We start from the raw sequence: 20,363 nt of genomic DNA, 5'->3' as shown, positions 1-20,363 counted from the left end.
AACCCTTTTTTCCCCCTTTTTTTGTTTTGTTTGTTTTGTTTTTTTCCCAGCACTTAGGGTGTGGGAATGGCTAGAGGATAACCCGCAGCCCCTGGAATAGGCAGGGTAAGGTTGCACAGGGCTGAGCTTCTGTTTCAAGTTGATGTTCTGCTGTGCCATCCTCCCTCTCCTCAAATTTTGGGGAAGAACAGTGAAAGTCTCATTTTCCTGTCAGGCTCCTCCTTCCTCTAGTAGTTCATGTGCTGGGATGCTGCAGTTTGCTTGTTTTATATTTGATTTACACACGTGGAAAACTTGGTGCTTAACTTTTCCAAAGGGCTGTGTGGATTTAAGGTCTTGTCCTGTGAGGAATTCCACTCTTCCTCTTCCCTGTACACACAAAAGCCTTTTGGAGTCTTGGCACGGGGTGCTTTTGTAATGGTTTGAAGTTTAACATGAATATTCATGAAAAGCTCTTTAGGAGAGGAGTTACAGGTTGGCTCTGACTTGCAGCAGTAGATGGGTTTCTCTGAGTTAACTGATAAAATTATGTGTGAAAAAAATCTTTGTGGAACACTACATTTATTGTGATCTTGATTTGACTTCAAGTGATTCTGTGGAACTTTGTGATTTCTGTCCCATGAGAATAAAATGAGGTGATACCTGTTCAGGGAGTCCCTGCTTTAAAGGTGTTATTCTGTGAGAACTGTTAAAGAAAACAGGCCAGTAAGGATTGCTGGGCAGACAGGAATGATGAAATTTGCTATTCTTTTGACTTTATAATCCTTTAAAGGCCTGATCTTGCATATGTTCTCTTTCTGAGAGGTTTGGGTGGGTTTGGCTTTTACCAGCCCTAATTTTCTACCGCTGTGTCGTTTGAATGCCTTTTTCCCAGCCTGGTGGAAGGGGTTGTCTGAACAAAGGGTTCTCTTTATCCATTTGCAATTCTGCTCCTGCACTCATTGCACCTCAGAGTCCCATCAGTCAGGAACCCCAGGGAATGCTAAATGATGGGGAGAAGCCCTGGGAGGTGCTGCTGTCCTATAAAATCCAGCAAAGCCTCAGCTCCGTGATCTGGGTGTCCCGTAGGAGGAAGGACGACTATCTTTGTATGGACTTCACCCCCCTGGTACCTAAATAAACAAACCCTTGTGTTTTCCTCTGCAGGAACATCATTTGCAACGGGCTATCTCAGCACAGCAGGTCTTCAGAGAAAAGAAGGAGAGCATGGTTATCCCAGTCCCCGAGGCCGAGAGCAATGTCAACTACTACAACCGGCTGTACAAAGGAGAGTTCAAACAACCAAAGCAGTTCATTCACATCCAGCGTAAGTTACCAAACACTGGCCTTGTTGTGTCTGCCTGTCCCCCTTCATTTAACTCCAGGAACCTTCAGGCAGGCCCAGCACAAAGTTGCTGTAAAATTAAGAACTCACAAATCCCAGGGGGATTTGTGGATGTAAATTCCGGTATCTTCTCAAGTTCTGGAAGGGTTTCAGGTGAATGTGAGGGTTTTCCTGCTGTGTTTGTTTTGGGCTCTGTGCTGATGCTGTGTGTCCATGTACAGCCTTATCCTATCTGTTGGGTTTCCAGGAGTGTTGATCCAGCCTTTTTTCTTGTGTTGTTTTCCTTCCTAATCCTGAGAAGGAATAGCTGGACCAGCCTGGCTGCCTCCTAAGTGCTTACACTGATGCAGGGAGTGGAAGAGAGGTTGTTTTGCTCGAGTCTGGAATTCCTGTCAGCTCCAAAGTTCTATATAAATGGAGATGAATAAAACAGAAGAGTTTTTATAATGAAACCACCCTTCATTCTGCTGCTCCTCACAGAGTTCCTGCAGGTCAGGGCAGCTGTGCCAGCTCTGGAGTTGAAGCTGTTTCCTATAGCTTGGATCTGTTCTGGGCTGGGGGGGACAGTTATTTTTCCCTGAGGTTGGATAAAAGTGAAGAATTACCTTTAAGCAGGGAACTCTGAGCTTTTTTTACAGCTGAAACCAAGTATCATTCTGTATGAGTTTAGCTTACTGTGTCTTAAAAGATCTAATTAATGTAAACTTGTGGTGGCTGGATTAATGTAACACTTTTTTGGTTGATGTTCTGCTGACAAGTGACACACTCTCATAGTTAATTTGTTCCTTGGCACACAAACCATGTTTGTACTTTGCAGCATGTGGTTTAGGAGGTTGTTTTGTGCCTTGGACTCCTCCCAGAAGTTATCTTTGTAGCAAAACTTTGGATTCAATTATTGCATCCTTGCATCATTTCCCACCAACACAGTGAAGTGTCCAATTTATTCCTTGTATTTACAAAATAGGAGATTTTTGGAAATAACGTACTCAGGGTCCTCTGTGATACAGTAGAGACCACAGTGGTGATGTGAGAAATGAGGTAAAGGCAATTAATTATTTCTCTCCTTTAACAGGAGAAGCAAACCTGCAAGAAAGGCAGGGTGAATTAACTGCATGGAGCTGCTGATTGAGGACTGTGTTTTATTCTGTTCTTTGTTGCACATTGCCAGAAACACTGTGAATACTGTTAATAAACATGTCTAAAAGTGTTAAATGTATTACACCAAAATGTTCTTTGTCTTGTTGAGACTCACAGTCTTTCTGGACAGAATTACAGGAGGTATTTGAGCTGAAGATAAATATCAGAGACTGCTCCAAGATAATTTTTCCCACAGATGCTGGTTGGAGTAGGTGAGATACAAGGCAGCTTTAGGCTCCATAAACTGCTTAGAAATTCTGCTTTAATGCTAAAAGCACAAAAAGCCACAATACCCACTTTGGCCAGGGGAATTACATAAACAGGTGTCAAATGCCTAGAGGCCACATACTCTAATCCATCCCTACTGGTGGTTATTTCTGGCAAGTTAAGTTTTGCTGTTCATCTGGTAGCCCAAGATTTGAATATTTTTTTGCATTCTTTTATTTAGATCGGTGGTTCAAAGCAGAGAAAAACCAATTTCTTTGTAAAGCCTGGGATTTGTGATTTGTGATTAAGCCTGGTTGGCCTCAGTAGCTCAGCTCAGTTGAGCTGAATGTAAAGCAGAAGCCTTTGAACTATTCTAATTATTCCAGCATGCTTAATAATTTTCCAAGAATGTTTGTAAGTGCAGTAACATGGAGATGGATTGTAAGTTATTGACATGTAGGGTAAGTTAGAACACTTGTACCTTGCTGGAATTACAGCTAAGGGGGGTGTAAGAAAATATTTTTTGGTGAGGTGAACCTCTGTATTTATCAGTTTCCAGGGCATCATTGCTGGTGTTGGCACAGGCAGGGCGGAAGGAACGTGGTTTGCTGGGGAGGGAATAAGGAAACTGCTTCTTCCAGTGGTAACTCGTGCCTGTGGCAGCTTCAAATGAGTGTGGAACCACAGCCTTAATTTAGTTAGCTAAATGAAATTAGTTCATTTAGTTGAGCTAAACCCAATTCAGTGTAACTTAACTGGAAAACAAATTGCATTTGTGTAAGTTGGTATAAACTCAGCTCCTAAGGGAGCTCCAGTAAACAAAAGCAAGTCCCTGTGGCAGGTCCTGCTGTCAGGAGTGGCTGGAGGGGCAGAGGGTGGGAACTGGGAGGTTGGGTTTGCAACAACAGTCAGCAAACCAGCACGTCCTGGGCATTCCTAGAGGGAACTCTGTCCCTGGAAGAAGCTCCAGGCATTCCTAGAGGAAGCTCTGTGCCTTGTAGAAACGTGGAGTGTGGAGAAATGCAATGTTTTGGATGAGAAAGGCTGGATTCATCAGTCAGCCACGGGAATCTCCCAGGAGTTAGCAGGGGTTGTCTTTAAACTGGCAGACTGGTTGTGGGACTGCCAAGAGCAGCTCACCTGGAACAGGGGCTGGTCCTTCACCAGGTCTTGCAGCTCCAGCTGTTCCCATGGCACAGGCAGGAACACGGGGATGATGGATAATCCCATAAACCACCCGAGTCTTGTGATGGCTTTTGAAGCCAGTGAGCAGCCACAGCTCCAGGGTGAAAAATGGCTTTTCCTGGAACAGTTACAGGTCACTCAGTGCTTGGGGAAAGAAGAAAACATGATTAAGGTTGTCACTGGAAGTGTGTTTTGAGGAGCAGTGGTAGATGAACTCCAGGGAAGGAGGACACTTCCATGGGTGTCCAGAGCTGTGACAAGCCAGCTTGGGGTTGATTAACTCCAGAGGAGGAGTGGGAGCCGTGCATTTCCTGAGGGTCTGACACCTCCAGAGGCTGCTGAGACTTTGTGCCCATCCTGTGCACAGGAACAGGTGGGATCAGGTACTGCTTCCATCCCTTCAGTGCCATGAGCCTGCAGGCTCCCTGTAAACCCCCTCTCTTTGAAAGGGAATCACACTGATAGCTACAGGTCGTGACAAACAACAAGAGAACATTGCTGCCAACAGGAAAGCATTGCTGCAAGGCTGGAAAAGTGGGCTGTGTGACAAGGGCTACTGCTGTTCTCACAGTAAGGAGGGGGGGTTTTGTTTCTGGAAATGAGACTGGATTTATTTGATGTGTGGTGATCCTGGCAAGTACATGTTGGATGCCTTTTATCTTGTCCTCTTGATTATTTGTCAAAATGCTGAGCAGAGAGAGGGAGGGACCTTCCTGCTTCCAGCTGAGGTGCACATGGTGTCCCTGGAGGTGCTGGCAGTGCAGGAACCTGCCTTCCCTCTTGGAGATGGAGGTCTCACCTTCCCACCACTCATGCTCATAAATGTGTTCCTGGGGGTGGTTGGTCTTTTAAGGTGCTTGTTGATGGAATAGTTGGGCTTTTCCTGTTCTTTTACCTGGTCTTAGTGTCTCCTGGTTGCCTCTCACCTGAGCCTGGTCTGATTTTGTTCAGGAGGGTGGTTCAGGAAAATGGATGGTTCAAGACCTCTCAGTGACTTCTTTTCCCATTGTGGGAATGAGGGTGAGTTCACTGGGACTGCTCACAATTTATGGGTGAGCAGCATCACATCCTCTCTGCCACAGGGATCCTCCTGCTCACTGATCCTCTGGCTTAGAAAAATTCATTTGAAACTTTTTGCACACAGGGGATTATTGAATTATCTACTGTGGAATTGCTGTTGGGTTGACATCTTTCTGGTGCATGACCAACATCTGTCTGAGGGCAAACAAGCAGTGCCTTTTCTGGACTTTAGTGGGTTTCTGTGCTTTCTCACATCATCTCTGAGAATAAAACACCTGATTTTTGGAGTAGAGATACCTGGTGTGTTTTAGGAGAGCTCTCCTAAAATAATGGGAATTATTTTGATAATGGGTCTATAGAATTCTGGCCGCTTCCCTCGAGCAGAGTTGTTTGGATGTGATTTCCCAGTGCACATGAGGGCTGTAGGAGTTTTGTAGGATGGTTTGGGGGCAGCAGAAGCTTCTGCAGTTTTCTTCCTGGTGAAAGTGGCAGTTTATGTTCGAAGAGGTCGTGGAATTACAAACTGTAGGAGAGTGGAAGTTGGTACCAACCATCATTCCCCAGGAGAAGTGTGAGCTGCCAAGGCTGGACTTGCCTGGGAGGGCTCTGAGGAGCTTTGCAATTCCAGTAACAGGTGGAGTCATGTCCTCAGTCCACATTTAAAAAGGACCCCACAGCAGAGCCTGGAGCAAAGCTCCCAGGAGCTGAAGATGATCCCTAAAAACTGGTTTTGTTGAGCCCAGCACTGATTTTTGGCAGGCACCTCAGTGCTATTTGGCTGTTGAGCTCCCTGAGCAGGGTGGTGTGGCAGTCACCCAGGTACCATAACAATCCCTCTTCTCTCAAGTACATAATCCTGCCTGCTGATGTGTTTAGTGCTGTTTTACAGAACTAACAATTAAAAAAAAAAATCTGGATCAGCTTTCTCTCCAAGTTGTTGATTCCTGCCACTGGAGAGGCAGGATCTGATGTTCTGAGCTGCAGTTTAAGTCTAATATCCAGTTAATTGTTGGAGAGCTGTGGGTCACATGCCCAGTGACCGTGTCTTAAATAAACTTGCCATGCAACTTGTATTATTGAATTAATAATATTAATAATTCTACTTAATTCATGGTTACAGCCCGTTATTATTAAATTATTCTCAGATAAACTCTTACAGTGTGTGTTAAACCAGAGAACACTGACCAAGTGATGTCAGGGTTGGTACAGTTGGGCAGTGTCTCCTCTGAGGTACCAGGTTGAGCTGAAGATGGTGAGGAGCTGCTTTTTGTCTGCATCTGGCTGAGTTTCCATGCACAACCAAACAGATAAATACTGGTTTAGCTCATTTATTGCACTGTGTTACAGAGAGGGTGGTCTTGGGCTGGGCTGAGGTGTGGGAAGAATATGCTGCTTAGCACCTGACTCTGGGAAAGAAAATGCTGTCATTTGCTTTAAAGATGTTTTTTAGCAGTTTTCTTTTGCTCCTGGTCTTCCAGGTTTTTGTTTTAAGGTTCAGCTCAGTAGCAGAGGTTTTGTGAAGTCAACACTTTGGTATAGCCACGAGTTCAAAGCATAAAGATAAGATAGTGCTGTTTGTCTAATAAGAATAGAATATATTTCAACAAACACTCCCTGTTGTCGATACTGTAACGTGCTGATTGAATTATTGGGAGGGTTGGAGCTGGTGTGTCACCTCCTCAAGGTTTTATTAGGTGCAGTTAATGTTTCCTATTAAGAATTCTTAACTGTCATATGCACTTTGTTTGTATTTATTGTAAAATTTCATTTCTGCTGTGTTATGTGAATGGTAACTTCCTTCTGTTTTTAGTAGGACCAGGAGTGTTGTCCAATATGGAAAATCATGAGCACAGTTTGTAATAAAGAGATGAGTTTTGCTGAAAAGTTGGAACAATATTTGGAGAGTGGGGGAATACTCAGACCCTACATCTAGAGCTGACTTCAGTCTGTTAAATATTTTGAGGCTCTGGGGTTGCTGAACAACTCAAAAATGGGCAGCTGAAATGATACTGGAACTTCAGTGTAAATGCTTTTATCAAGTCTGGAATTTGATTGAAAATCATCTGAATTGTTAATAATCTTATTCTGAAGGAGTTGTATTATAACAACATTAAGGAGCATCTTTGCTTTTGTTTTGCAAAGATATATTAAAGTTTCTCTGCCTCTGGTAATTTTTCAAACTAAAGTTTTTTCCTGGCACCCCTTCAAGCCATTAAAAATGAAACTCCTTGGATTCTCTTCATGTTGGAAGTCAGAGACAACTTCTAAGTGCTCTTTGTTACATGGGCAAACTTTTTAGCCTAAAGAAAGGAGTGTTCTGGCAGAGATGTGCAAACCTGGAATTTTATCAGTCACTTTTGTTGTACATTTCTGTATCTCCAGAGCGTGTGATTTCCCAAACATTTCAATTCTTGCCGTGTGTATTTTGATTTCAGCCTTTAATCTGGACAATGAGCAGCCAGATTACGATATGGACTCCGAGGATGAGACCCTACTGAACAGGCTGAACAGGAAGATGGAAATCAAGCCACTGCAGTTCGAAATAATGGTTGACAGACTCGAAAAGGCCAGTTCCAGTCAGGTATTGTGGGAAGAAACCACTGAGTTTTGTTGGTTATTCTGGTAGGAGGGTTCTGGGTGGGTGTTTGGGTTTGTGTTCTACTCCCAGCACATGCACAGAGATCACACTGCTGTCTTATTGTCACACTGTCAGTATTAGTAATTTAGAAAAACAAGGTGGGGAGGAAGCTTTTAGGGGGCTGGCTGGGGAGAGTTGGTTTTAAATTTTAATTCCATGTTAGAGAGGACAGCTCCCAACTCGTTTGACCCGTGGTGGTGTGGAAGAAGCTCGTGGTGATCAGGGGGTGAATGGATGTGTGTGAGATCTAAATTCTTTGTTTCACTTGTTTCTGTGGATGTTGGCTGCAGGTGGTTTTGGAAGATTTAGAAACTCCAAAAGCACAGAGAGCAAACCAACCACTTGTTCAGGTTGGGCCCTTGCAGTTCCTGCTGCCCAGAAGGGCACCAGTGTCTAAGTCAGATCCTGAGGGGTTCCAGGAGAGCAGTATCTCTCTTAAACCCCAAAATATTACTCAAAATCTGCAGCTGAGGAAACAGTTTCTGAAAGGCAAGTTTGAAACAGGTGGAGTTATTTCTCCCCAACTCTGCCTCAGTTCCTCAACCTGATTTAGTTCAGTGCTGTGTGTCAAGAGACCAAAATGTCATTTTCTTACACCTTAGAGCAGCTTTAGAAAGGTAAACCTTTACCTTTAATAAGGTGAAGATTTCTTACTATGCTAAGAAAATGGGATGTGAAGGAAAAAATTCGGGAGTAGAATAGATGATACCTGTTGAACATGCACTTGGATCTCTTAGGGCTCTGATAGAAACACCCCTGTTTTGGCTTTCAGTTCAAGCCACTCTGGTTATCACTTCTCAAGACTTAATACTCATCCTCCTTATGCTGCTTTCACTTTGCATTGCTGGAATAATAAAGTTAAATTTAAGAACTGGAAGATGCTTTTCAAAGTTAAAATATTACCAGAATATAGAATTTTCTCTGTAGATAAAAGCAGCTCTTGCTGCTTTTTAATTTCAAAACTGAAATTATTTTTAAGCAATATTTTTCTCTTTTAAAAGCAGTTCAGTGTTTCTCTAATTCTCCTGTAGATTGCCAAGGTTTTATTCTACTCTGGCAGGAATTAGCACATAAGAGCAGTGGTTGGACTTAAGATATCTTTATTTTGCTGAAATTTATTTTTTTTCCTGGTTTTTCTGAGATTTAAGCTTGACATGTTGCAAAAGTGCAAATTTTAAGTTGTTCAGTTGATAGTTTTCAAATTCTGGGGAAGTCATACTAGAACAACTATTCTTTTTATTTAATGAATGGGTTTAATGATATGAGCATGTCAGACTAATGTGCTAGTTAGTCAGTGATGGGGTTTGCATTTATTTTGAGTCTAATTTCCATATAAAAAGCTGAACATAAAAATAAAAGTTATCTTCAAATTTTCTGTGTACAGCTGCCTCCTACTGAAATAACTTGCCCAAGAACTGAACCAGCTTTGTGCTGTAATGAACAGGGATGTTCATTATCCTTTTCCATCACCAAATAAACCTTTTTTTGGGGGGGGAATTAAGAAATAAGTTCACTTCAGAGTATATTCTCTCTACAGTAAATTATCTTGTAGGGGAAACCAACATTAAACTGCATTAAGCATTAATAATGGCCAACCAAGAAACTTTTTTTTTTTTTTTAAAGAAAAACTAGTGAGATTAAAGTAGTTCCTAAATCATGATCTGCAAACTGTAGTAAGTTATTTATATCCTGTGCTCGTAGTTTTCAGATTTCATGAAAGATGGATGAAGTTCTGGAGTATTGTAGGGAGGATGTGATGATGCTGGCTCAGGAAATTTGGGAACTCTGTAACTCAGGAAGAACAGCTGGTGGCTTAAGTACTTCAGTGCACATGAATATTTTTTACTCTTGTGCTAGAAAATAATGAAGTTTACTCTGAAAACGTACCAGAGGTGTGAGTGTGTGGTGGCTTTCCCTACACCCCCATCCCAATTGCACCTTTCCCGTGTTCTCCTGCAGCTTGTGACACTTCAGGAGGCCAAATTGCTGCTAAATGAGGATGACTACCTGATCAAGGCTGTCTATGACTACTGGGTGAGGAAGAGGAAGAACTGCCGGGGGCCTTCCCTCATCCCCCAGATCAAGCAGGAGAAGAGGGACGGCTCCACCAACAACGACCCCTACGTGGCCTTCAGGAGGAGGACTGAGAAGATGCAGACCAGAAAGGTGACTTGGGTTTGTCCCTTGGAATCCTGCATGGATAGGGAATCGTTTGGATCCCTGTCCAGGGGATGGTTTGTGTCCGTTTTCTGGAGAGCTGAAACTCAGAGCGGTGTCTGTAGTGGTTGTGGGACTTGCTGGGTTACAAACTTCCCTTTCTGGGGAAAAAAAGGGGAAACAACCTTCCACTTGCCATGGAGTGAATAGTTCAGGTTTCACTTTTTTTGTAGCACAAAGTGATTTGAACCAGGAAGTCTGAAATTACTCAGCATTTTGCATCAACTCTGCGTGGAATCAAGGCGGGAAAAGTGTTTTAGGAGCCAAACTGTGAATTCCTTGTTCTGCCAAACTTCCACTGGGTTCATGTGGGATCTGAGCAGACAAAGCAGGGGGGGAAATGGCTGAGAAGTTGGGGTTTGTTTGCAGGTTGGATGTGCTTTAGGAAAAGCTGCTTTGGATTGTGCTCTCGAGCCTCACTTGCAGCAGCATTAATGTAACTTTATTTGTGCAGTTTAAGCCTCATGGGTTTTGGGCTTAACTTAAAATGTGCCTGATCTCTGGACAGAACCGAAAGAACGATGAAGCTTCTTATGAGAAGATGTTGAAGTTGAGGAGGGAGTTCAGCAGAGCCATAACCATTCTGGAGATGATTAAGAGGAGAGAGAAGACAAAACGGGAGCTGTTGCATTTAACGTTAGAGGTTGTTGAGAAAAGGTAAAATTGCAGGTTACACCTGTAAGATGTTATTTATATAACACCAAGGTTTTAAATTTCAATGAATGGGTTTGAAAGCATCTCTTGTAATTTATTTCTGTGTGGGGATGTGTCTTCTGCACACGTGGCTGAAGGCTTGTATACCACTTAAATATGTACTTACATGTAACTTTAGAAGATGAAATAAAAGGGGTTTATGCAGACTATTGGCCTTTCAAACATTTCCCAGTGGAGATGCCATATTATGGTTTTAATCCTGTTTTTTGAGGTACCACTTGGGTGATTATGGAGGTGAAATCCTCAATGAAGTGAAGCTCAACAGACCTGAAAAAGAGATGGGCACAACTCCATCATCTCTCCACAACGGAAACCATCACAAAGTTCAAGAATGTAAAGTGAAGGTAAGGTTATTTCCCGCTGGGAATCTTTTGTTATTGAGTTCATCATTCCTTTGCATATGCCCAGGTTGGAGTTCAGATGTGTTTTTGAGGCAATAACCTGAAATATTGGCAGTTCCAAGGTGCTTGGAGGTGTAGGCTGAGAGTTGAAGGCCCGTGGAAGTTTGTATTTAGCACCCGCGACACCTAGTGGTGCTGGAATTCCACACAAACCCCGGCTGCTTCTCCAGGAATTCTGCCATTCCTTCTGCTTCTCCTCTGCCTCTTCATGAAGCTGAGCTCCTTTCCTGGAGTTACTTTCAGTCAGTCATTGATAAGTGGTAATTTGGGGTAAACTTAAACTGCACTGGCTTCTCCTTCAAAGTGAAGAGTTTTCCAAGTGAAATAATCTTTTTTAAAGGAAAGCTTTGAAGTTTAATAACATTTGTGTTCAAGGGAACAGTTCAATATCAGTGGGAGTCGCTCACCACAGAGGGTTTGTGTTAGAAACATCTTAAACAGCCAAACCAAATACCATCACATCTGTACAGAAGTATAAACACGAAGCAAATTAGATGGTTTCTTTTGAACATATCTGAGCAGTTCAGAAAATGGAAAGCGCTGTAGAAAAATGAGATTTCAGAAAATAACTGGAATAGGAATTCCAATTACAATATACTGAGTGTACTGCAAAGCAAGGAGCCTCTTAGGCTGTCTTATGGCTTGAGAGCTTTCAGTTTGTCTTTATTAATAAACAGTAAGGGGTTAAGTTCTGGTTTTTCGTGTTTTGAATAAATTTTGCACGACGTGTCTCAGATGTCTGCTTTGGGAGATAAGCAGTCACGTCTTGGTAATTAACCTTTCCTCTTCTCATGCCTAATTTATTTTACACACACTGTTTTCCCCCCTTTCCCCCCCAGCATCCTCATCACTCCTCCCTGAAGGAGGAGGTGTCCGATGTTGTCCGTCAGAAGAAGAAGTACCTGAAGAAGCCTAAGCTGGAGTGTGTGGTGACTCCTCAGCCCTCAGCTGAGCCCCTGCCTGTGCTCAGCAAGAGTGACATCAAACAGTACGACTTCCACAGCTCAGATGAAGATGAGTTCCCACAGGTAACAAACACCCTGCTGCAAAATCTCAGTGTACTCACAGCAGGGGTTTTAGTTACCTGTAATTTTGCCACTCTGGCTATATTTAAAAGATCCCTGTATAAACTATGATTTTTTTTCTTCCAAGTTATGCTTTGAGAAGCTGCATTTAAAATATAAATGTGGCAGTCTGTGTTACACAGATACAAACTTGTCTAAAATAAATTGTGGGAGTGTGGCCGTGGGGAGAATGACGTTGTTTCTGGTCCAGGTACCCTCGCCAGTGTCAGAAGCAGAAGAAGAGAACGATCCCGACGGCCCCTGTGCTTTCAGGAGGAGGGCAGGATGCCAGTATTATGCTGTAAGGCCATGCTGTTGGATTTAGGGTGGTGGTTTGGTTATGGTGGTGGGGTTTTCCTTAAATTTAGGCTGGCACAGTGCTGATGTCACAGGTCTTCTGTTCTCACTCTCACCACTGAAACTTTGATGAATCCAGAGACAGTTTTCAGTCTTTGAGAATGACTCTCACTGTACTATTGCTCTGTGGTTACCTGAAGGTGATAGAACATGTTTCCTGCACACCAATTCAGCCACTGCTAAGAAGGGAGAAGATCTTTTTTTGTCTCCTCACTTCCCTTAGCACATCCTTTCTTCCCAGCTCATAGAGCTCATTAGAGTTAGATCCCAGTTGTCCCAGTTCTGAGACCTGCTGAGGGATCCTGCCAGGACATTGAGTCTGCCAATGTAGCAGAGGGGTTTCATCTGTTGCACATATTTGCCATATTTAAGTCAAAATTCTGTTTTGAAATCAATGCAAACTGTAAATATGTTGAAAACCATGAGGTTACAATTGCAAGAACATCTTCATTTCTGCTTCCAGAGGGTCAGCTGGAGCTTCCCTCTTAGAATTTATCCTGCTTTCTCTTTTCCCTTAGCCTTAACTCCTTTGCCAAAAGGAGTTGAGGTGACTGAAAGCTTGTATTTTCCTTCTTTTCTGTTAGTTTTCCATTGCTGTTAGAAGCAGGTTATTTAACAGCCCAAATGTTAGTTTTTTTAGTTAGTTTGTCCTTTTAAACTACCAAAGCCATTTGAGTTTGGGTTCACTCAACCTAAATTGATTGACTCTACAACCCTGCATTTAAGCTGATCACAGAAATTGATAATGTGTATTACTAACCTGTCATTTGAGACAGCACAGAGCGTTTCTGCTTGTAAAGATGGAATCAAAGAATCCCACAATGGTTTGGGCTGGAAGGGACATTAAAATCATCTCATCCCATCCCTGCCATGGGCAGGGACACCTCCCACTAGCCCAGGTTGCTCCAAGCCCCATCCAACCTGGCCTTGGACACTTCCAGGGATCCAGGGGCAGCCACAGCTTCTCTGGGCAACCTGTGCCAGGGCCTGCCCACCCTCCCTGTGTTTTACATCCTGTGCTGAATTCCCAAAGGAGCCAGTGTCAGACTGGAGGTGCTGGGCCAGTGGGATGGGTTTATGTGCTGCTTGGCAGAATGAATTAATTTGGGCTCCTTCTGTATTTTGTTTGTGGTGTCTCATTTTATGGCCGGTGAGGGCTTAATGAATTCATGATTTTAAAAAGAAATCTGAGCATATTAATGAAGTGATAGTTCCGTGGGCATCTTCAACCAGGAGTGCCCCAACCAAACCACACTCTCTGAGTGAGTGTAAAATTACCTTTTCTGTTTTTTTTTCCTTGCAGCCTCGTTTGGACCAAACTAATTCTTCGTCCGAAAACCCCGAATTGGCAGAATTGGACAAACTGAGGTTCAGGCATTGCCTTACAACCCTGACAATTCCAAGGAGATGCATAGGATTTGCAAGGAGAAGGATTGGCAGGGGTGGAAGGTACAGCTGTGTTGCTTTTAACTCTTCATGCCCCTTCAGAGTATTAAAAAGAGACAATCCAACTGATGGTTTTTCCCACCCTCTTCCCTCAGGGTTATAATGGACCGAATATCCACAGAGCACGATCCTGTCTTGAGGCAGATTGACCCGGAAATGCTGAACAGTTTTTCAAGCTCTTCCCAGACTTTAGACTTTTCTTCTAATTTCTCACGGACCAATGCTTCCAATAAACCTTGTGAAAACAGACTGTCCCTCCCTGAAATCCTAAGCAATATCAGATCATGTCGACTGCAGTGTTTCCAGCCCAGGCTACTCAATCTCCAGGACAGCGATAGCGAAGAATGTACCTCAAGGAAACCAGGGCAGACTGTGAATAACAAAAGAGTCTCTGCAGCATCTGTAGCTTTACTGAACACCAGCAAGAATGGCATATCAGGTAGGCAAGGATTTGAATTCTTCTGGAGCCTAAAATACTGAATTTGGGTGGTTTTACGTGTGACTGGACTGCTAACGTGAGCACCGGTGTGTATCTGAATCACAGATTAAAATAACTAATTATTTTGTGTTTCTTGAAATATACAGAAATTTCCCTCTTCCTCCTGCTTTTATTTCATCAGTTCCAGTAGCATTTGGTGAAGTGCTGGATTCAGGCACGTTGTTCAGAAGGATTCTGCTTGTATCAAGAATTGCTGAAGTGTAATTGAGTCTTCATGACTCTAATTGGTCTGACTGTGTTTAAAGACAGAAGAATTTTCTTTATGAGTGCTAAAGAAAAGCCCTTGGTCTGAAAACAGCAAAAATGTTGACACTGGAAGCATCCAGTGATGCCCCTTCTCTGATTTTCATCTAATCGTCAGCCACTGATTAAGTTTGGGAAATTGTCTTTTCCCTTAAATGTCATGTCCAGCTCTCCCAGCCAATGCAGACTTTGTGACCTGGCAGCTCCAGAAGAGCAAGACACATTCTCATGTTAAAAAAAAATGATAAAAAAGTTTCTCATGGTGTCTTCACAAGAATATAAAATATACACAACATTTCCAAATGCTTGTAGACCCGTTGTTGGTGATCTGGGTGTGGCAGCACTGAAGCTGGAATAAAAGTTTCCAAAGGAAAAAATTGTTTTAAGCTTGAATTAAATAGCCTTTGCATCACTTGCTCTATATGCTGGAGTTGTAATTGCTCAAGTTTTAGCATTGTCACTTCTTTATACTCATAAAAGAATCATAATCAGATGATTCTTTAAAAAGCTGAACAACTGGAGATAAGCTAAAAGAGATCTCCTACCAAGCATCAGCAAGCACCTGAGTATTTCCCTGCTCTGATCATATACAGAATTAGGTATTGTAAACCAGGATAATTAAACAATATAATAGGCTGACTCTGAATTCCATGATTAACTCCCTGTGGTTGTGGAATGGTCCATCTCTTTCACACTCAGTTGCAGGAATGGGTTTTTAATAATCAATAACATACCTCTAGAATTCCTGTGTGCAAATTGAAACCCAAGGAGAGAATATTTATTCCAGCCTGATACTTTTATATATTCTCAGTTTAGTCCTTGTAACCTTCATGTTGTGAAAAGATTTGCACAGGAATATTTCTGCTGCATGAAAAGAACACATACAATGTGCTATGGCTTTATTTGATACAATTATTCTTTTTGAAAGAACAGGAAGGGCTGGAGAATATTCCACCTGTAGCAGAAGGAGGCAGTTGTGTGTGATGGGATTAATAATTATCAAGAGATGTCTGGTTAAAACAAGTGCAGAAAATAAGAGTTAAGGTTGTGAAACATGGACTGCAAGGAACAACAAGGGTTTAGCTCCTTATGTAACAAGAATGAGCAATGCTGCAAGATTCCTGTTTGCAGGAGTAAAGTGGGACAGCACCAAGGGATGGGAAGGTGCTTGGAAAGATCCAGGTTAAGCTGATTAATTTTTTTTCTGTTTTTTTTTTTTTCGTGATAATATAATAAATATGAGTCAACTACTGAAGGATTAGCTGGATGTAACACTTTGAATTCTGCTCTGGGTGGAGTCTGCCCAAAATTGAGGAGAATGTTTTGGGATGGAAGGTGATCTGTGAGGGAAAAAGGTTGAAGAGATGTGTGAAATCCCATAACTGGCTGTAGGATTGCAGCAGTGGGGGAGAATTCCTGTAGCTGGGAAGATGGCACATGGTGATTAAAACCAAAATGAGAGCAGTGTTATCTGCAGGGAAAGGGGAGTTTTTTAGGGATCTGTGGATAATAAAGAAGAATAAAACATCAGCCCTTCCTGAGTCAGGTCGTGCCCATCAACAAGAATATCAATATCCAGATGGATCAAAATCAAATATCAGTGGTTTGCACTGTGTTGGTGTAGCACCAACACACCTGATACACTCATGTGAGCCAGCACTTGTGTGCTGCAGGATTGGCACTGCTTGGGAAAGAGAACTCAAGGAAAGGATGGAGAAATCCACATTGGAATGGTGGGAGAGGCTGCAGAGAAACAGCCCAAAAATGCCTAAAGCCAAAATCTGAGGAGTCTGAGCCACTTTGGGCAGGAATAGTAATAAACTTGTGTTATAATTTTAAAAATCATTGGGGAATACATTGAGAACAGAGGTCCCTCAGCAGCTGAAGTACATTGTGCAGGGAAATTTATGGCTGTGGAAGACCTTTTTCATCCCAGATTTAAGTCACAAACCGGATCCTGTAATTCTGGTGCAGGATCAGACCCAGCAGACAACAGAATTGTTCCCCAAATGACTGAACCAGCAAGAGGCACAGTGTTGGATTTTCTCACTAGTAAATAGTGAATACATTTGAAAAGGGCTGCTCAGAGTCTGGTTGTGCATTAAATGAGCACAGTACTGTCACTGCATCTATTGAAGTCATTCTCTTTGCTGAAATCAGTTGATTTTATAGCACATTTACCTGTGAGCATAAAGCTGCCTCCAGAGGAAACAGTGGCAGTACTAAAACTGATTACTTTTATTTTTTTTTATGTTTTTATTTTAGAGAAGACTTAAGAGTTGCTTTGGCTTTTGCTGCACAAGAATATTTAAAATCACCTCTGCATTTTATTTTCCCCTGTATTAATTAAGCAACTCTTCCTCTGGTATTTCCTCCAATGCACTGTAGAAACAGAGACTAATATTAAAAATGTGTGACCAGTCTTTTCTTCCAAGTGCCTGATCAGTGCATGAATAAAAAACCAATTTTTTGAGCTAATTAACTCTTGCTCATGTCATAAGAACTGCAAGTGGGAAAACCACGTCCCTGGATACAGAGGACAGCTATTCCCAGCTGAAGGATTTTGCTTATGGAACAAACTTTTACCTTTTAGAGGTATTTTTTTTTTCCCCCAGCATTAAACACCGTGTAGAAGTAATTAATAAAATGCCACTTTCGGGGCAGCCTGTCAGATGATCTTTGATTAAAGGCTTCAAATCCTGAGAGAAGTGACATAAAAATGCAACCCAGAGCTGTCAAGGAGGAAGACTTAATTTGCCAGTGCCTTTTTTTTACCCTGTGGTGGTGCAGTATTTCCATCCTGTGGTAAAATAGATGCTCAGCAGAGCCCTTGCACTTCACTCTGACCTTAAAGGCTGCCTTGGGATGGGGAAAAGTTTGCTTTTTTTTCCTCTCTAGGACCCTTCAGTTGTTTGATTTGGCAGAAGCCAAATGATCTTAAATGTGCTAATGAACATCTGCTGGTTTCTAACAAGGGGAACAGCTGAGTTCAGTGTGACCACTGAGGAAATACCTGGGGGAGGGAGCAAAATCCAAACAGGTAAAGGCAGAGTAAGGGATTATTGCAGGGCTGGAGTCACCTCCCCTGCACCTTGGAGCAGAGTGTTTAATGACTTCATGGCCTCTGTCAAACTGGGAAGGAAGGGAGATTATAAACATAGAATATAACTTTGTTCTGAAATGGTTTTTTTAATAAAACAAAAGGCATCATCTGGAATTCGTTACCTCAGAGCTTTAAAATAGAAATATATATATATGTGTAATATTCCATAATGCTGTTCTTGGCCCTGTTGCCTTCAGTAATACCACACATTTTAGGAGACTGGGGTAAGGGAACTTAGCAGGGTGAGCTGACTGAACTTTGAGTTAAATGCTTGTAGTCATAGAATCTGCAGGAGGAACAAAGTAAAGCTAAATGCAAAATAAATTTGGGGTTAGATCAGGTTGGAATTTGTAATATCCCTGCAGTCCAAGAGGAGTAACTCTAGGTCTTTCTAAGTAACATGGTTGAGAGCTGGTTTAATAATGCAGCAGTAGAGGAGAAGTTTCAGTACCAATTTCTAAGCAGTCACAGTCCTGATTCTGGTACTTTTTCTGAATGGAATTTCAGGAGTACTGCAAATACTAAAAGTAGTAAATGGTAGAGCCAGGCCCTGAAAGGTGGAGCACTCCATATTTTAATGTTAACCCAGTGTCTCTCGATAAGAGGATATTGCACAATCCAGGTGTTTGAGTGCAGGAAAAACAAGGTTCAGGATAAACTGTTGAAATGTATTCATGGGAATCTCTGAGAAGTGAATTCTCTCTCTACTTCCTCCTGGAAGAGCTCAGTTCTTAGGTTGGCATCACATGCACAAAACTCAGGTTTTAACATGAAACACTCAGCAGTATTTTCAGTCTACCAAGTCTGCAATTCTTAGGGGGAGAATGTTAAAAACAGCTTTTCCAACTTCATTCCTTTCATGTGTTGGGAGCATGAGACTTACTGGGGTGGCATTAACCTGCTTTTCATCAGAACTAACTTATGTCACTCCTAAACTCTTACTCCATTTAAAAAAATCATTGGCAGAGGAAATCCTGTTCAGGTGAAACAGGAGCAGATCCTTCAGGAAAGGTGGGAAAGAGGAAGGTCACACTGGAATTGCCAGATGGGTGAATAGTCCTTTCAGGTGAGGGCTGGTCTAGAACTGCCCAGACTGTTTAAATCTCAGAATTTTGGTGTGCTCCAGTGCCAGGCTTGTGTTTCCCTGCAGGTGCACTCTGGTGTCAGAGAAAAAGACAATAAGGGACTGTAGGAGAGGAATTTGGACAGGAATAAACTCCAGTGCTGCCTGGGAGAGCAGATGCCCAGCTCAGCTCAGGATACTTCATCCTCAGCCCTGATTTTTAGGCCAGTGCTTGTTTTCTGAAAGGCAGGAAAATATTTTCTCTAAGCTTTTGCCTAAAGCTACTGGAGAGAAAACCACCAAAGATAAAAACTGCTTAAAAGCAACAAAAGCTCCGAGTTCTTTTGTTCTAAATTGATTTACTGTAGGAACACAACAAACAAACAAATGTAGCTTGACCTCTCTTTTACATAAGAATATAGGAAGATCTTTGGAAGCATCTGACACAATGTATGTTGTCTTTGAGCACTTGTTGTCCAAAATAGCTGCACTGCTGCCTTTCAGATGTGTTTGCTTTGTGCAGGGCTGTGTAACTCTGCTCCCCTTTCTTTCCTGTAGTAACAGGGGGTATCACAGAGGAGCAGTTCCAGACACACCAACAGCAGTTGGTGCAAATGCAGAGGCAACAGCTGGCTCAGCTGCAGCAGAAACAGCAGTCCCAGCATTCCTCCCAGCAGGCACATCCAAAAGCACAGGTACTGCTCCCAAAATGTCCTCACATGCTGCTAATTCCTGTTTGCTTGCTGTGTTCATCTCTCGTGCAAACTAAATGTAACAGCCCAGTAAAGGTATTACATTTTAGAGTGAATGTTGAATATTTTTAGTCAGGTTTTATTTTTTTATAAGTTGTATATCATGGTTGCATTTTAGAAGTTGAGACTTCATAGTTTCATGTGTGCCCTGCATCCCCAAGTGTAGAAACACCAGTGTGCTTTTAAGTCTTACTACTTTCACTGATTTTACCTCCCTTTGTGTAACAGCTCTGAAGAGACTCCTTTAATAAAATTACCTGATGAGGTAATGTTCTATTATGGTAAGGTTCTATTATGAGCAGATGTTCAGTGAGTCCTCCAAATTGGTACCTCTGAGAGGAAAAACAGAGCTTTGCATATTTGCATATTCTGTCTTCTAAAAGAATCCCATTTTTCCTCTGTAATACCTTGCAAGGGAGGAAAGATTTTCAGGTGTGCTTAGTTCTCTGTTACTTCCTTACCAAAAAAATACAAAAGCTGTTGCTGTTGTCTATTACTTTTACTTTGAGCATTTAATATCTTAATTGCTTGTGCTGTTTGTTCCTTCCCCTCAGTGTTTTCTACTTCAGTTAATCAGGGATTCTGTGTTGGCAGAGGACATTTTTTAAGTGTAAGGAGATGATGCCAGAATATTTAAACAAAAGGAATGAATTTTGGATCTTTAAAACACTCTAAGCTTCTGTGCAAAGTAATTTCTTAAGTTAATATAAATTGCAATGGCAGAATTAACCTTCTTTCCAGTAAGAATGGTAAGGCTTTCCAGTACTTGGTGTTGTTTCAGAGAAACTGGGCTGATGGATAATGTGTGATTGCAGAATGAGCAGGGCACAAACTGCTGTGGTACAAAATCACTCCATGAGAGTGGATGGACCTGAAATACTAAACATCCTTTAGGTTTGCACTTGCAGAGTGTTTGCTGCCTGGAGACAGGAGAGAAAGGAGATTTGAGAAGCTTAAGGCATAGTCATCATCTTAAAGGAAACTTCTCAAAGA

General features: G+C 42.1%; 1 protein-coding gene across 1 annotated transcript in view; it reads left to right on the top strand.

Annotated features, from left to right (window-relative positions):
* Positions 1 to 1,151: 1,151 nt before the first annotated feature.
* Positions 1,152 to 20,363, top strand: part of EPC2 (enhancer of polycomb homolog 2) — a 23,975-nt gene continuing 4,763 nt past the window's right edge. The window contains exons 1-10 of the mRNA XM_008925666.3: positions 1,152 to 1,306; positions 7,309 to 7,454; positions 9,471 to 9,677; positions 10,237 to 10,385; positions 10,654 to 10,786; positions 11,683 to 11,871; positions 12,119 to 12,208; positions 13,568 to 13,713; positions 13,806 to 14,149; positions 19,177 to 19,313. Of these exons, the coding sequence (XP_008923914.2) occupies positions 1,207 to 1,306; positions 7,309 to 7,454; positions 9,471 to 9,677; positions 10,237 to 10,385; positions 10,654 to 10,786; positions 11,683 to 11,871; positions 12,119 to 12,208; positions 13,568 to 13,713; positions 13,806 to 14,149; positions 19,177 to 19,313 (1,641 nt within the window). The 5' untranslated portion in view covers positions 1,152 to 1,206. The remainder of the gene's footprint in view (positions 1,307 to 7,308; positions 7,455 to 9,470; positions 9,678 to 10,236; positions 10,386 to 10,653; positions 10,787 to 11,682; positions 11,872 to 12,118; positions 12,209 to 13,567; positions 13,714 to 13,805; positions 14,150 to 19,176; positions 19,314 to 20,363) is intronic.

This window comes from Manacus vitellinus, unplaced genomic scaffold, assembly GCF_001715985.3.
Source record: "Manacus vitellinus isolate BGI_N305 unplaced genomic scaffold, ASM171598v3 scaffold_43_pilon, whole genome shotgun sequence".
In the NCBI taxonomy this organism is placed as follows: Eukaryota; Metazoa; Chordata; class Aves; order Passeriformes; family Pipridae; genus Manacus; species Manacus vitellinus.
Note: the sequence above shows the minus strand (reverse complement) of the source record. Positions and strands in the feature narration are given on the sequence as shown.